General features: G+C 37.0%; 1 protein-coding gene across 1 annotated transcript in view; it reads right to left on the bottom strand.

The window, feature by feature from the left end:
* The window catches only part of arap2 (ArfGAP with RhoGAP domain, ankyrin repeat and PH domain 2), a 247,624-nt gene that overhangs the window by 116,562 nt on the left and 114,965 nt on the right, over window positions 1-16,097 (bottom strand). Inside the window, 1 exon segment of the mRNA XM_088920360.1 lies at window positions 5,786-5,930. Within this exon segment, the coding sequence (XP_088776486.1) occupies window positions 5,786-5,930 (145 nt within the window).

Below are 16,097 nucleotides of genomic sequence, written 5' to 3'. Positions count from 1 at the left end.
ACGGCTACCCACGTGAAGTAGTGTTGTACAGTGATAATAGACGTGGGTAATGTCATCCCCATTAAACAATGTGCACATCACGCAATCAGCAAATTCGAAAGGGTGTGGTGTGTTAACACATACTGTGCTTAACAGAGCCACTTGTTAGAGCAAGGTGACTTTCTGCTCAATTAAATAATGCTACAGGTCTGACAGATTTGAAATTCTTTGAATTAGCTGTTTGTCAAAATCTGCTACTTTGCAAACAGTACACGACTTCTCAGAAGGTACCTTTTGTCTCTTGTGCAAACTGAACAAAGGTTTATTTTTTATAGTTCTGAAATTTTGAACGGTATGCCTCAGGGACTCATTATACTATTGTAGCGAATATGGTTCACGCAGGAAAATCAAAATACAGCCCCCCCCCCAGCCGGGTCTTGCCTCCCGCTGTTCCAAAGCCATATGGTTTCAAAGTATGTGTGAAATGTATTTTCTTGCTCCAGTTATTAATCCAATCTATTTTTACTCATCCAATTATGTAAAAAATATAGCCAAAAGGATATTTGTAAAGGTTAAATTCCAAGCTGAAAAGACAAGACATCATGTATTCTCTAACTCTTCAGTTTACAGCTCGTCTATGGTCATTCATTATTAATGTTCTAATGAATGGCGGGCATACAGATGGTACAAGCCAGTTGCAGAGCAGCGACAGTACAGCCCTCTACTCCCCTGCGCATAACAGGGATGTTGTTTGCATAGGCTGAAGAAAATCTGTAGCTCAGCCGGCAAAACCTCTGTTGAGTAACACAGGAGACCCGGGTTCACGCCCATGTGGTGAAGGATGAACAAGGACAGGAGCAGCGAGAGTAAATTGTGCATAAAACATGTAACAATCTGCCTGGATACAGGTGGCAGATCTTCCTATGAGAATTATCAAAGTGTAAGGTATATAGGAGATGCAAAGCACAAAGAGATACAAACAAAGAATATGCTTCAGTATACCGTTCGACTATACTATCGTTAATTAGTCTACATTAGCTACTCAAAAGTAAATACATTACTCATATGAATTGAATTGATATCAACTTGTGTTGAGGTAACAATTGAATTCTCGAGATGAAATGTAGAACATTGGGTTTACGTATCTAGAAATAGATTCGTATTTCCTGGCACAGGCACCAAGACCATTTAGCAGCTGCGTCCAATCACTGCAGTGTTCAATAGGCGTCCTCCTGGTGTCCTCTGGCTCCCAGCCCACCAGTCGGGGTGCAGCTCGGAGTTGGACGAATTAGGAGGAGAGATTTCTGCTGTGGCGACACGTGGACAGTGTCTCCCTCAGGGACCCACTAGTTGTCCGGCGGACTAGTAGAAAGTCTCTATGCACAGTGGGTGACAGCGGGTCCGAGAAAGTCACTCTTTAGGGGGAAGAATCTCGGTTTGCTTCCAGTGTAGTGTCTTTTAAGACAGGTGGTAATTGGTCAAAAGTTTATTAGGCATTTCAGACCCATGTGGGGTTACCACGCCCTACAGGTTCCTGATTGGTTGGTCAAGGTGAGAGATGAGTAACAATGACCTCTGACATCTAGAACTGCAATCCAGATGTTCCCAAGAATCTCACAGACAGATAGATGCCAGGAATGACCATTGACCATGATAGCCAGGCATTGCTGGGCACATCCCCATTTGGGAGCTGATCCTTATCTGAGAGAAAACACCCTAAATCAGAACTGCATGAATAGCTTCTCTGTGGCTGCATCACAGAGATAAGAAAGAGAGATGGAGCCTCATTTAGGAAAGCACAACAACACATAATTCTCTCTTATTAAAAAGCATTGCTGCTACATTAATAATATATTCCATATTGCATTTGTAGCGGCATGGCTTATTAATAATACAGGAATTAAGTTTTCTGCTCCCTTGCCAGTCCCTCTGTCCCTCATCTCAGTGGTGCTGGACACAAAGAGGCCATTCCACTTGGTTCAGATTTAAGGTGTATTTCTAGCTGATAGAGTTTCCTGATAAGGAACAACTCCCAAGGCCACCCTAATAAACAGTCATCTCTGACGCCTTACTGTCTGGGATATTCCTTGGGAGAGTCTCATCCCAGGTTGTTTACAACCCTAATGTCAGAGAGCATTGTTACTCATCCTCCACCTCGATCAGCCAATCAGGAATTGGTAGGGCAGGGTAACCCCACGTGGGTCTCGAATGCCTGCAAAACTTTCTACCAATGAAGGACAGTAGTTCCTCCAGATAAAACAGGCAGCACAGGACCCAGAACTGCCCCTCCAGGACATTCTCAGACTCATCTCAGACAATCATGTGACAGCCAGTGTGTCTGAGTGCCAGGACTTTACTTTGTTCTAAGAGTTGAGAACAGAAGTTGCCCACACATAACCAAAGGATCCGCCCGAGGTTAGCCCAGCAGCAAGCCTCGTGAACTGCCGGTTCCCCACCGCGAACGCTCGCCTGATCAACGAGTGAACTATGGTCAAAACTGCTGACAGCTGAATCTCAGGATTCAGGACTAGAGCTACATCGGGAACAAACTGGTCTTCTTCCCGTCTAAAGAGTGTGACTTGCTTGGACCCGCAGTCATTTTCCATGTGCACAATCTCTGCTAGTTAAGCCAGGACTAACTAGCCAGTCTTCAGAGAGCCCACTGCCAGTGCGCCGCAGAAGAAATCTCTCCCTCCTTCTCCCACACCTCACGCCGGACCAGCACTGCCTTGTATCGGGCCAGAGGACACTGATTGGACGCAGCAACAGCTTGTCGCTGTTCCCTTGTGTCCGAGGGAGATCTGAATCCACACAGATTGGATGAGTATTCAACATTCTGCATTACAGCTCGAGAATTCAATTGTTACCTCAACCCCAGTTGATATCAATTTGATGTACTTGCCTTCTAGTGTAGTATCTAGTGTAGAAGTTGTAATCAAAGTTCATTTACGAAATGGTATAAATGAATGGTATACCGAATGTATATCCCTCTTGGTATTTGTAACTCTTCGTAATTGGATATATACCTTTTGTATTCTGCTAACCCTCACTATAAGATCTGTTATATAAATATGCACATTTTATGTATTAATATATGTATTGTCATGTATTAGTATCCACGTGTGTGCGTTGCTGAGTTATCCCACAAGGTCGGTTTTCTAATAGCCATTAAAGAATTATTTTGTGACTTACCGCTACAATTAATAATTGTCCCAGTAAATGCACAAAACCTCTACACATTTAAATTGGATATGTTTTTACAAATATAAGAAGAAGCAATACACAGCATGTAAATATAACCCTTTTCCCTCCTTTAACTTAAAGAATTCCGTGAAGAAACCCTAAATCACGAAACCATCATTATAATAATTCATCTAGATACACACACTCACACCGTGAGTATGAAAGAAACTCACTACATGACAGTCCATTGCCTATTACCACTATAAGGACAATAATATTTAAAAAAAACTAACATCAAATGTTTCCAAAATGTCCCCTTGTGATATTTCAGCTGCTTAGTTACATGACTCCATATTAATATTACTATCAAGAGGTATTATATCAGTACAACTTTTATGAAATTCAAGTATTTTAAACATTTAATTAAAAAGTAAAAATCTTACAGTGTACACAGAGATTCTAAGCTGATCATGAAGAAGAAAAATCACCTGTGTGTCGTGCATAAAAACTGTTTTTTACAGCTTTTAATGTCATGTAATGTTTGAGTTAGGCAGGAACACGTCATTGTATCTTATTTTTTATTTCACATTTAAATATAAAAAAAAATTGTTTGCCCATCGTGTTGATAAACTGTTCCCCGATTACTGGCAATTTATAAAAATTAATCCTTCCTCCCTCCCTCGTTTAATTTAAAGATTGCAGTGAAGAAATCCTTAAACACAAAACCATCACGTATAATAATTTATCCAGCTGGTTTCTTGTTGTAAGATGCTGACGGACCAGGTTCAATTCCAGGCGGTGTACTATATAGTACAGTTTAAACTTTTTTTTTTAACTGTTGACTGATTACTGGCTGCTGACATTTGGATTAAGACAAAATATTGATTTTCTCAATTCGGAAGTAAACCTGAAAGAACACATCATATTCACAATAAGCTATAATAATAGACTATATTTATGCATTCGGTTATATGAGAAACAAACCGTAAGTAATGCTCTGATCGCGCTTTGAACTGCCTGGGTGCAGCTTGCTACATTACAGTGCTCATAACCACTACAAGGACAATAGAAGTTTTTTTTTTTAAAGAAACGAATGTCAAAATGTTTCCAAACTGTCCACTTGTGACACTTTAGCTGCTTAGTGTCACGATATCATATTAATGTAACTTTCAAGTGATGTTAAATCACTACATCGTTTATCTTTTTACAATAACAGCAAGCGGTGTTCTTACTATATATTCTTAGAAAAGGATAAAACGTTATCATTTTACCTGAAGTACAGAATATAAGCTTAATAATGTTAGAACAAGCACGTTAAAACCAGAACCCACTGTAAGTTACCAAGTTAAATACTTTGATGCATAAAATAATAATTATGATGAAGGTGGAAGGTTGTGTACTTTTGTCCAACTGAGCAATCTTGCTTTTATAAAATATACAGGCTTTTAAATGTTTAATGATTAAAATGATGTAATACACTGTTTGAAATTATTAAAAGTCTAAAGAGTATACAACTTAAATTCTTATTTGGAAAAAGATTGTCCCTCAACAGTGACCGGGATTCGAAAACATTTTCTGGCGACAGCTCAAATGCTGTACACGAGACGTTAAGCTCTATTAGCTCCCCCTGGTGGTGGAATACAGAGTTGGTGACAGACAGCAGCCTTGGGGAGCACCTGTATTTGAAAAACTTGAGTATAAAACAACTTATATTGTTGTGGCTTACATTGCAGACTCTCCGTGCCATAATTACAAGCTATTAGACCAACTACTTTTAAAACATTTAATTTATAGGGACAGACAGATGATGAACCTGTAGCCAGGTCTGTTAAGTTTCAGAATCTGACTGTTTAATACCCCACTATTCTATACTTATTGCTTCTGTATATAGTCTTTACAGTATATTGCCCATGGGTAACCATATGCAAATATATAATTGTATATCTTTTTTATGACTTTCATCAAACCATTTTTAAACATAAAAAATGTACAAGCATGTGTGTACTTTTTGTGTTTAAAGTAGTAGTCACATCTAGCATCAGCCAAATTCTAGGACTGTACATTGCTATCTTTTGAAAAGCATTATCAAATCCTGTTCTATTCATGACAGTCTACACGCTATGTACACAATGCATGCCAGCATGCATAGTGTCAGCAGTGCAGCAAAATGTGAAGCTGCAAGTCTTAAGGTATTCACATATAGTAAGCAAGTATTTCTTGAGGAAGTGTAAAGAATGACCATCCTTAAATCTATTTGAAGTTGCAAATGCACATTATACATTTTTAATATCATAAGAAGGTGACAAGTTGGTGGCACAGGAAACAAATCAGTAGTTAAGCAAAAATATCTTTTTTACTTTATGCCTGAAAATATATTAAAATACACAACTTGACGTGCTCCTCACTAATGCCATCCAAACATGTTGCACCTTTTAGATATGTTTCATAATTTGAGTTGGAAACAGAAGCCTAAATTATAAATAGTAATCTCACAGACAGAATATATTCCCTGATAATTTAATGCATTTATCATGTCATATTTTATTAAATTTCTGAGGCAATCAAAATAGTGTGCTGCAAACACATAAAACATTTTGACAATTTTATGAGTATAAAAACATACCCAGCTCCAATCATGCTTTCCCTTTTATTAACAGCAAGGCTCAAGACTTCACCGATATCAATTCTTCCACTGGCTGTTGCCATGTTTTCATTTTCATAGTAACTAAGAAATCCTCCTTCCAGTATACACCATCTCTTAACCATTTCTGAAACAAAGAACAATAGGGACAACAATGGTGAAATCTGGATTTGGTTATCACCAACCTCCAAACAGTCATTGTACATAATCATTTGTGCTATTATGAATTCTAAAAATTGCTTCAGAAATCATTAAATCAAATAAGGTGTCAGTTTGCTATCTTGCTCTTCAAGTATATTTCTATCTATCTTCCATCAAGTAGAGACATTCTAATCCTGATGCAGTAGCAATCACTTTGGTATAAGTAGTGCTCCTTTTTCCTATGTACATTCCTTCATGGATTATATGAAGTAAGTAGCACTTTCAATTGCCTGGACAAATGTGTTTTCTTTTTTAAAGTTCACATTGATAGTGAAACTGTTTAAGCAAATTTGGGGTTGGGGAAGAGTCACTAAAAGGAAACTGAAGGCAATGTTTTAACTGAAGAATAGCACGTAATTTATTATTTGCATTTATTATTTACATAGGAAATGTAAGGCTAGCAGAGAGAAGATGCTGATTCCACATATCAGAGTTGGTCTTAGGCTTAGGAAAAATTGTTGGGGAGGATGGGACCCATGGGAACACTGATGGAAAAATGGGTATGAACATTTGAAGTCTGTATGTATGAAAAAAAGTTAATTCCAGCTACAATACAAATATATTTTTGTGGTAAGAGGGAGCAAAACATCAGTATTCACTGCTAGTAATTAGTGTAAGATTTATAGTTGAAATCAGAGCCTAAATATAAAGTTAAAATCTCTAGAAACAAAGCAATGTAGGAAATGCACACATCTAACACAGTGCCTGAGGCTTTTTATATATCGTGTGTGCCGCAACTAGGAGTATGATGGCAATCTGCATAGTGTACAAAGTAAATTATTTTTGCAGTAAGTAATTTATTTACACAGCTTTGCATACAGGAGTTTTGCGGAGGGGGTCTTGCCACCTGCCTGAAAAAAATAGTAAAATGTTTGAATGCCTATAGATTTTCTATTTTTATTTCTATAGAAAAGTTGATACCATTTCCTGGACACCCTGTCCCCCATCAGGGTGCGGTGCCTAGGGAGAAATCTGTAGGGGGGCGTCTGAACTTCTGAGGGGGGTGGCGATTTTTCAGTTGAAACGGAGCCGTACGTTACAGCTACCCAAATGAAATCTCGCAACTTTGCCATTGATTAGTGCTTCGTGATAGAAGATAACGCAAGCAATCTGGTATTTGCAATTAAGTTCAGTTTCACATTCATCAGCACTCTTGCGATTATTGCCTGGAGCTACAAAAGACCATACGCATTCATTTTTGCAGCTACATTGATGGTAATGAAAAAATAGTTGTAAAACCAACAGAAAGCACAGACTGCTATAACTAGTCTTAGTTAAATAACGATTTTAAGTATAAGGATAAACTACTGCAAGGAATCAGTCCACCTGAGCAAACAAGATCGCAATGTTGACACCCAATAACGACACTGATATGTGCCGTTCCTGGACGGTTAGCCCTCTTGCACATCAAACAGTCCAAGTTATTGTTAGTGTCAATTAGTATTATCTGACCATTGACAAAGTACAACATTTTTTTAGGGTGCAGGTTAAGTGAGAGAAAGTGTTCAAAAATCCTTTTGCCCAGAACTGAGGGGGCGACACTCCTCCCTCTCCATGTGACACCAGGCCTATCCCCATCCTATTCCATAATGTCATTATATATATTATAATATATATATACCTTACAACAGTGACCGTTTCCTTACTAACTGCATACGTTACAGTTGCACATCAGCACACAGCAGGGGGCACATTGTTGCGATGTATTATCAATGTTAAATTGCAACCATAATATCGACAACATTGATAAACGCATATATTATTGACATTGAAAACATATCTAGCACAGAAGCTTTTCCGGTTATATATCACAAGCAATAAATGGCACATAAAATAGTGTGAAGGTTAAGATCACACGATCAACTACAAATGTGGGAATTTTAAATTTTTAAGATTATAAATTGCATGTAGCACATTAGCAACACTACAGTAATGCTAATATAACAATAGTGTAAGAAAATCCTGACCTAATTCCTTTCAAATGCTGATACAAAAATGTTCTGTACACAAGAGCGAGCCCTTGCTGCTGGTATGATATTATATTCTCTCTGTGGTGTAGAAAATATTCACTACTAGTATTTCTAGGTTACAGTTAGGTCATGATTTGACAGCCTACATCTGATTAATAGGATCCATCTCTGGCATACTTTCTTACTTTTAATATTGCTTATCTTTTAATGCCAAAATAAAGTGTTTTACATAAAGTTCACATAATGTTCTAAAAAGTTATTACAACTTTTGAACTTTGAAATATGGTCACTTTGTATTCTAAGATTACTGCAGAAATGTGCAGTTAATATGTGAAAATGTGTTCCTTCCATCGAATGGTCATGTGTTCACAGTGTTGTCAAGGTATTGCTTATTGATTTTTTAAATGTTTTTACATTACATTTTTACTTTGATCAAGTTAAAATATCCACAAAAACCACAAACTTTAGCTCATAGATACCCATGTGTTAACCACTGAATTTGCAAAGTGTAGAACTGCAAAATTGTCTTTTAAAATATAAGGATTACTGTAGTACATTCCGTTTTTTTTTACCGGGTTTTTCTGGTTCCTGTCGAGAGGGAACACTGGCGCATTTGGCTACCGCTCCTCTCACCAGTTTTTCATTTTTATCTACTTATTTATGTTTTTTTTTCCTTTTTCTCCTCGATGACACTGATTTCTAATTTTTCTATTTTCATCCACTTCACGTTATCCGCTCTACATTAAAAATTCACAGATGCGGCTTCCACTTGCATCGTGAATTTGCTCAACTGAAGACCTTCACCACTTGCTACCGCCTGCTCTGGATTTCCTTCCCGTCTCGATTCATCAATCATGTCTCTGAGGTACACTGCACTGCAACTTCTTCAACTAAAACAAAGCTACTTCCTGGTCAAAGACACATTCGATTACTGCCATTTTACTGGGATTTTACGACCGAGTCGCTACATCCATCGCAGCACAGGACGCCATTTTTTTCGTTCGTCTGCTAGTGGAGTCTCTATCCCTGCCTTTCGGCGCACGTCTGTAAGTCCATCACGTACTGGCGCCGATCTCAAAAATATCCTCTCACTACCGCAGTTTGAGTATTTTCTCTCATTCGTATGCCTTAAGTTTAAAAGGATCCTTATTCTAGGGGACTTTAATATACACATTGATTCAACTTCTTCCAGTCTAGCTAAAGACTTCCTTTCTCTTTTGGGATGCTTTGACCTTACTCAGTTTATTTGTACCCCTACACATAACAAAGGACACACCTTAGATTTAATTATTGCAAATGACTCCTTTGTCTCCCACTGCTCTCCCCTTGATCTAGGCCTCTCTGACCACTTAGCCATTCTCTTCAATCTGGAATTACCTGTTTCTAACACCTCCCCCCATGCTCTATAAATTTCCGCAACTGGCGATCAATTGATCACCCAAGGTTTGCAAATTTTGTTCTGTCCTCCTTATCCTTATTCCGGTCAAATTCCGCGTAGACTTTAAAATCCTCATGCTCATCTATAAGGCTCTGCATGGCTTGGCACCTCAATACCTGTCTGAACTATTATCACCCTACTCCCCACCTCGCAACCTCCGCTCTTCAAATTCTGCCCTCCTTACTGTCCCCCAAGCCCGTCTACATTGTATGGGTGACAGGGCCTTCTCCTGTTATGCCCCCAAGCTCTGGAACTCTTTGCCCAAGGATATCAGAGAGTCACCTTCTCTAAATTCCTTCAAATCCAGACTCAAAACCCTCTTCTTCAGAAAAGCCTTTACTTAACTGGTTCCATTCTTCACCCCTCTGCTCTTCTTAGTACCACCTTCCACGGTCTCCTCTATTGTTATTGTTGTATTGTTGTAATTGTAATTGTAATTGTGTCTTATCTTGTGTATTCTTATTATTTAATGTTGTATTCTTCTTATTTATTGTTATTGTCATCCTGTAAAGTGCTTTGAGAAGCCACCTTTAAAGGCGCTATATAAAACAAAGTTTATTATTATTATTACATTCAATCCTAAATATTTGAGTAAATAAACGTTGAGTGGAAAATCGCTTGAAAAATGTCTAAGCTCAGTGATAATTTGGTTTTCAGACTTAAGACAAATGAACAGATGATGGAATTCAACTTCGCTGGCACAAACCGGAAAGATCAACGACAGAAGAGGGGCCTGGGAGACACAAATCTTTCTAGAGCAATTAAAGGTACTCTTATTCTATATTGTACTTTCAAACTTTGGGTACTCTTTAATTAGGACAGACTTTATTGTTCAATTACTATGATGCAAGCTAAACTTAATACATTGATTAAGCTTTGAGCTTAGTCAACCTTAATGGTTCTTTTTTGAGATTATATTCAAGAAGAGATTAATCATCATTTATTTGAGTACTAATATTATAAAATTTTCTCCTAGCCGTGTTGCTGAAGTCCCACCAAACAGCAACAGAAAAATAAAAAAAAGGAGCACACAATGCGTTGTTTGAAGAATGCGTATGCAAGGCATGGGGCCTGGAAGTCTGGACACTGAAAATGATAAGTTGCTGGTTCTAACTGTTATGACAATTAGAGAGGGCTTTGCAAATGGTGAACAGTCAAAATCGTCTTAATTTCACATTGTAATAATATTTTCTTGGAAATATAGTAGTTGTAAATTTTGAAATTCATATTTGAATCGAAATTTGTTTTTGAGCTAAATATTAGCATGTTCATGTAATTAGTTTGTGTTTGTCTTTACTTTATATATATATTGCCATGTTACTAGAATTTGTAGTAACTAGTTTACTAGTTTTTTTATGATGATTAGGCATATGTTGATTACAATATTGTATATAATGTATAATTTGAATGACATATTTTTCAGGTGTGATTGTAAATTTTCAGAATAATTTCTAAACCAAATCACTGGCTTGATTTACTAGTTTCTACCCCTATAAAACCTATTTTTGATGCATAATAGACCTTTAACCATATATGTATAATAGTCCTCTAAAGTTATCCGTATAATAAAACTCCAACCATATATGTAAAATAGTCATCTAAATGTATCCGTATAATAGAACTCCAACCATTTATGTATAATGAACACATACTCATAGATGTATAATTGACGTATAACGATATACGTATATTAGAATTTCATTCTAGACCAATTTCGGACCTCATTTATACGTCTAAGGTATATGTTTAATAGACATATATTCTACATGTTTTGCCCACTGGGTAAATCCTTTCAGACGTCTCAAATCAGTTTCGATCAAGGTCACCAAAATGAACAAGAAAACGTATTTTCAGAGAGCAATTACGGGTTTATGTAGAATAAGTGATTATATTTATAAGCAATCTAATTTCTTATTCATTTAAACAGTGAACTTTTAGCTGCAAAAGATCACACCAGAGACAGCACTATCTTTGCTTGTCACTGATGTTCAGGAAAGGGTGAATGAAAAAAGTCATGTCAAGTGCAATAATTCAGTGATAAATGATAACAGTTTAATAACAGTTGTAGGACAGTTGTAGAGAAAACTTAAGCTTTTTAAAGCTAAAACTGAAATTAAGTCTACAAATTAAGGCAAATGAAAATTTAGGACGTTAAAGTGCTAGAGAAGTAAATAAATGTAAAAATACAAAACTGCAAATGAGCAAAAAGTTTTAGAAATGAAGCAGGTGTTACTTTGAAATAAGCAAACAAAAAAAAGCCATGACTAGACATAGTACAGAAGAGGGATTCAGCAAAAGCTTAGCTTAGATATACAAAAAAAATCACAGAAAGTTGTATTTACAAAAGAACATGCAAACATGAAACATTTGGTGTTAGGGGCTTGAAAAATCAGTGCAGGGAGGTTCTGGCAGGGAGAGTATGAAGGTTTGATGGGATAGAGACTCAGAAAATTAGCACACACAAAAAACAGCAATTCTGTCAGAGAGCCTTATATGAATTAATAGCAAAGATGGTTTCATGGAGGGCTTCTCAAATAGTTGGGCATTCAGGTAAATTGCCAGGCAAAAGGATTTGTAAATATATTTTGTTAAAGCAAGTCAGTTTTTGCAACACATAAAATACATTTTTCCAAGAAAGTAATTTAGCCTTTGTCACTAATGATTCCACTAAATAAAGACAGAAATATAGAAATCTAAAGATTTTTTATTCAATGTTGGTAGCAAGATGAACTGTCAGTTTGAGCTAAGTGTATATTTTGTGGGAGAGTTGCTGCAAGATGTTAAAAATGTAAACAGGTATTTAGAAATGACTGAAGAAGAAGAGGATTTTCAGAATAATTATAAATCTAGCAGGATAGAGAAAGCATGGAAAATAGGTAGTTAAATTTATTAGATTAGTACAGATGCAGCCATTCAAAATGCGTGAGGTATTTCGCGGCATACCCCGGTGGGCGTGTCACAGTATCACGCGGTATGACGCAGTTAACGTGGTGTCACGTGGTTAACTATCCGGCGTCGCCTTGTAAAACCGCCAGGGGGAGCTTAACCTCTCATGTACAGCATTTGAGCCTTTAATTTTGAACTGTGTATTACAGCATGTTAATCATCAGTCATTAAAATGTTGGTATATTTTATGAAAGCAAGATTGCTCAGTTGGACAAAAGTACACAGCCTACCTTTATCATAAATATTTATGCATCAAAGCCTTTACTGAAGATATTACTAATAGTATTAATAATGGATGACTTTAGACAAGCTGTATACTCAAAGTATAATTTCTTTAGCACATTTGTACAAGCACTTGGAATCTGTCCAAGCCATACTTTGTCAGGCATTTTGTTTTACTTCAACGGGCATAAAAACTTCCTTGCTTTTAACAGGGCGTTTCATAATTTCTAACTACGAAAATGATTTAAAATGCGACACTTATCATTCAACTAGAGCTTAAAATATCACAAGGATCCTCAAGAGCACAGCAAAGAGTGTATTAAAAGACACTTGTATTTATCAACGCTTTCTTTTCCGTATACCAGATTTTATGGAACCACTTCAGAGGGGTGTCAGCCAGTCAGATTCCAGGATTCGGCACTTTAAAGGAAAAATACACACCGGTATTCCATTTCTCCCTAACGATTTTAAGCATCGAAGTATTTAACTAGCATGTGAAATAGCGTGTGAAAAAGTGGTAGTTTTAAGCTTTTCTGCTAATATAATATGGAATCGATATTGATTTAAATCGTGTTCTGATTTAAATCGCAAACGCGTGTTTAATTATATGTGTTTTTTAATCATAATCAGGCTAATGCAACATAAATTGATACAGTATCTTTGTCTTCTAAGCATCTTAATAAACTTTCAGCATAGCTTTCTACCCGTCAAGATTTATATTTCTTGGGATTTTGGGATCAAACGTGGAAGGATTAGATTATAATCGTTTTTATTTGTCAAATACGTGATTGTATTTCTGAATGTTATGTGACACCTACAGTAGTTCACTGCTTTAAATACATCGAATTAAGAAAGTTATGTGTAGCACTTTAGATCTTTTTTCTGAACCAGGGAAAATCTGATCATGTTTCTCTATAACAATAATAAAAAAAACTTTATTTTACATATCGCCTTTAAAAGTGGCATCTCAAAGCAATACAGTAGATCGAAAAACAGTTAAAAGGGACCAGATTAAATACCAGACAATCGCAAACGCATTTTCAATAAAATTATTTTATTCATTCAGCAGTTTGTGAGAGGAACATCCAGCAGGGAGAGACACACACACCGGTTTTCATTGACAAAATTGTTTTTTTTCAATTCCTTTTGTCTAACAGGAATGTTTTGTTTGTGGACAAACTGTTAGACAAGAGGAAAAGACCGCCTCCTCCTACGAAGCATTAATCGCGTATCTAAGGAAAATTGCAGTATACCTTTGTTCATGCACATCATTATACAGTACAGTATCTCAATTTGTATTTCGATAAAAAAAATCGTTTGCCCAGCCACTACTGTTGTTATTGTTTTTATCCTGTAAAGCGTTTTCTTTTTCTGCGTTTTCCATTTCCTTTTTCTGATCACTCGCTTTCTGGATACACATCTCACCTGTCCTGTTCTTTGTTTTCCTGGTTTGCTGATTATGCCTGCTGCGGTCCACTCCTACCCTCACACCTAAAGAATACTATTTTAAATTTCTTGGCGCAGTTCATTAACCCTTGTATGTGCTGTCCGCGCCCAAAATGCAATTAAAAAAAAGTAAAAAACCGCGCTCAAAATGCAATTTAGAGCTTAATAAGATACACTCCACAGGCAAAATTAAAGACAAAATTAAAGACGATTAAAATCTGTAATCTTTCCACTTGTACTGTGAGTCATCGGACAGTTTCTGCTTTGTGTAAGGATGGTGAGAAAGCTGTGTTCAATGTATTTAAGGGACTCAGAAGTAAAAGAAGATGCTTCATATTGCGTGACTAATTTTAAAAACCAAGTTATAAATGCAGACGCTCCCTCGGTGCCGCGCCGGGTGTAAATATCAAAGTATACATTCCCAACAAGAATTGTACCCATCTGTCAAACAAATAAAACACCTTGAATTGAATTGAGGGAGAGATGGGGGTAGTGGGACAGAGATACTGTAGACAGACTCAAGGCAAATAAGATACTTATGGGTACGCAGGCATTCACGACAGCAACATACGAAACGTTTGCACGTACTGTATAGTTAAGTTATTACTTGGTTTTCAAAGTGCAACGAAATACAATATTGTTGTTGCTGCTGTTCTGGTTGTTTTTATCCCGTAAAGCGTTTTGAGAAGCCACCTTTAAAGGCGATATATACTGTAAAACCACTGATTCTTATGGAATGTGCTCCGCAGGAGATTCAAATTTTTATTTATTTATTTTTTAATCGCGTATCTTAGGAAATCTCAGTATAACTTTGTTCATGAACAGTGGCATGTTACATTATCATTCGTTTTTTTAACAAGGCTCGCCAGCTAATGTGAATCGAAACCTGTCTTGCTAGCTTTTAAAGTCGTGCATGTGTAAACTGTACTAGAGGGCATGCAAGTTACTCTGCCCCTTTCAGCGGCAGGGAGTCCCTCTGCTGCAACACACAGCAGACAGAACGGGAGACTATTGCCTTTCATATCTGACACCAGTGAAGTAAAAGGGGTGTCTAAAGGGGTGATTTTAGACCACATTTTAGTTACTTTATTTTGTTTACTTTTAACATTTCTGTAATTTACAGTAGATGTCACAATAGAAGCCCGAAGCCTATTATACTCAGTCTAGCCTTGGATCCTCTGAGTCCCTTGACTCAGTTATTGCATATTAATTTCTTGAGATACGCGATTCCATATTATATTCCCTTTTAATCAAATTCTAAAAGTATGCTTGTTGACTCCGGTATCGCGTTACTTAAAGACTTCGATGCTTAAAATGTTTAGGGAGAAATGGAATACTGGTGTGTATGTTTTCTTTAAAGTACCGAGACCAGCCATATACTGAACGTTTAAGTTCCAAAATTAATATCGTTTATGGACTTCACACGCGTTGCAGTATGCTCCTATTCTTTTTATGCTCAGGCACTAAAATCTCCCTTCTGCTTTGTGTAAGGATGGTATCAAGAGCAATCTTAAGTGGTGAGAAAGCTGTGTTCAATGTATTTAAGGGACTCAAAAGTAAAAGAAGATGCTTCATATTGCTTGACTAATTTTAAAAACCAAGTTATAAATGCAGACGCTCCCTCGGTGCCGCGCCGGGTGTAAATATCAAAGTATACATTCCCAACAAGAATTGTACCCATCTGTCATGCAAATAAAACACCTTGAATTGAATTGAGGGAGAGATGGGGGTAGTGGGACAGAGATACTGTAGACAGACTCAAGGCAAATAAGATACTTATGGGTACGCAGACATTCACGACAGCAACATACGAAACGTTTGCACGTACTGTATAGTTAAGTTATTACTTGGTTTTCAAAGTGCAACGAAATACAATATTGTTGTTGCTGCTGTTCTGGTTGTTTTTATCCCGTAAAGCGTTTTGAGAAGCCACCTTTAAAGGCGATATATACTGTAAAACCACTGATTCTTATGGAATGTGTTCCGCGGGAGATTCAAATTTTTATTTATTTATTTTTTAATCGCGTATCTTAGGAAATCTCAGTATAACTTTGTTCATGAACAGTGGCAT

Source organism: Atractosteus spatula, chromosome 1 (assembly GCF_055471065.1).
Source record: "Atractosteus spatula isolate fAtrSpa1 chromosome 1, fAtrSpa1.hap1, whole genome shotgun sequence".
NCBI classification, from domain to species: Eukaryota; Metazoa; Chordata; class Actinopteri; order Semionotiformes; family Lepisosteidae; genus Atractosteus; species Atractosteus spatula.
The sequence above is the reverse complement of the archived record's forward strand: the minus strand, read 5'-3'. Positions and strand labels throughout refer to the sequence as shown.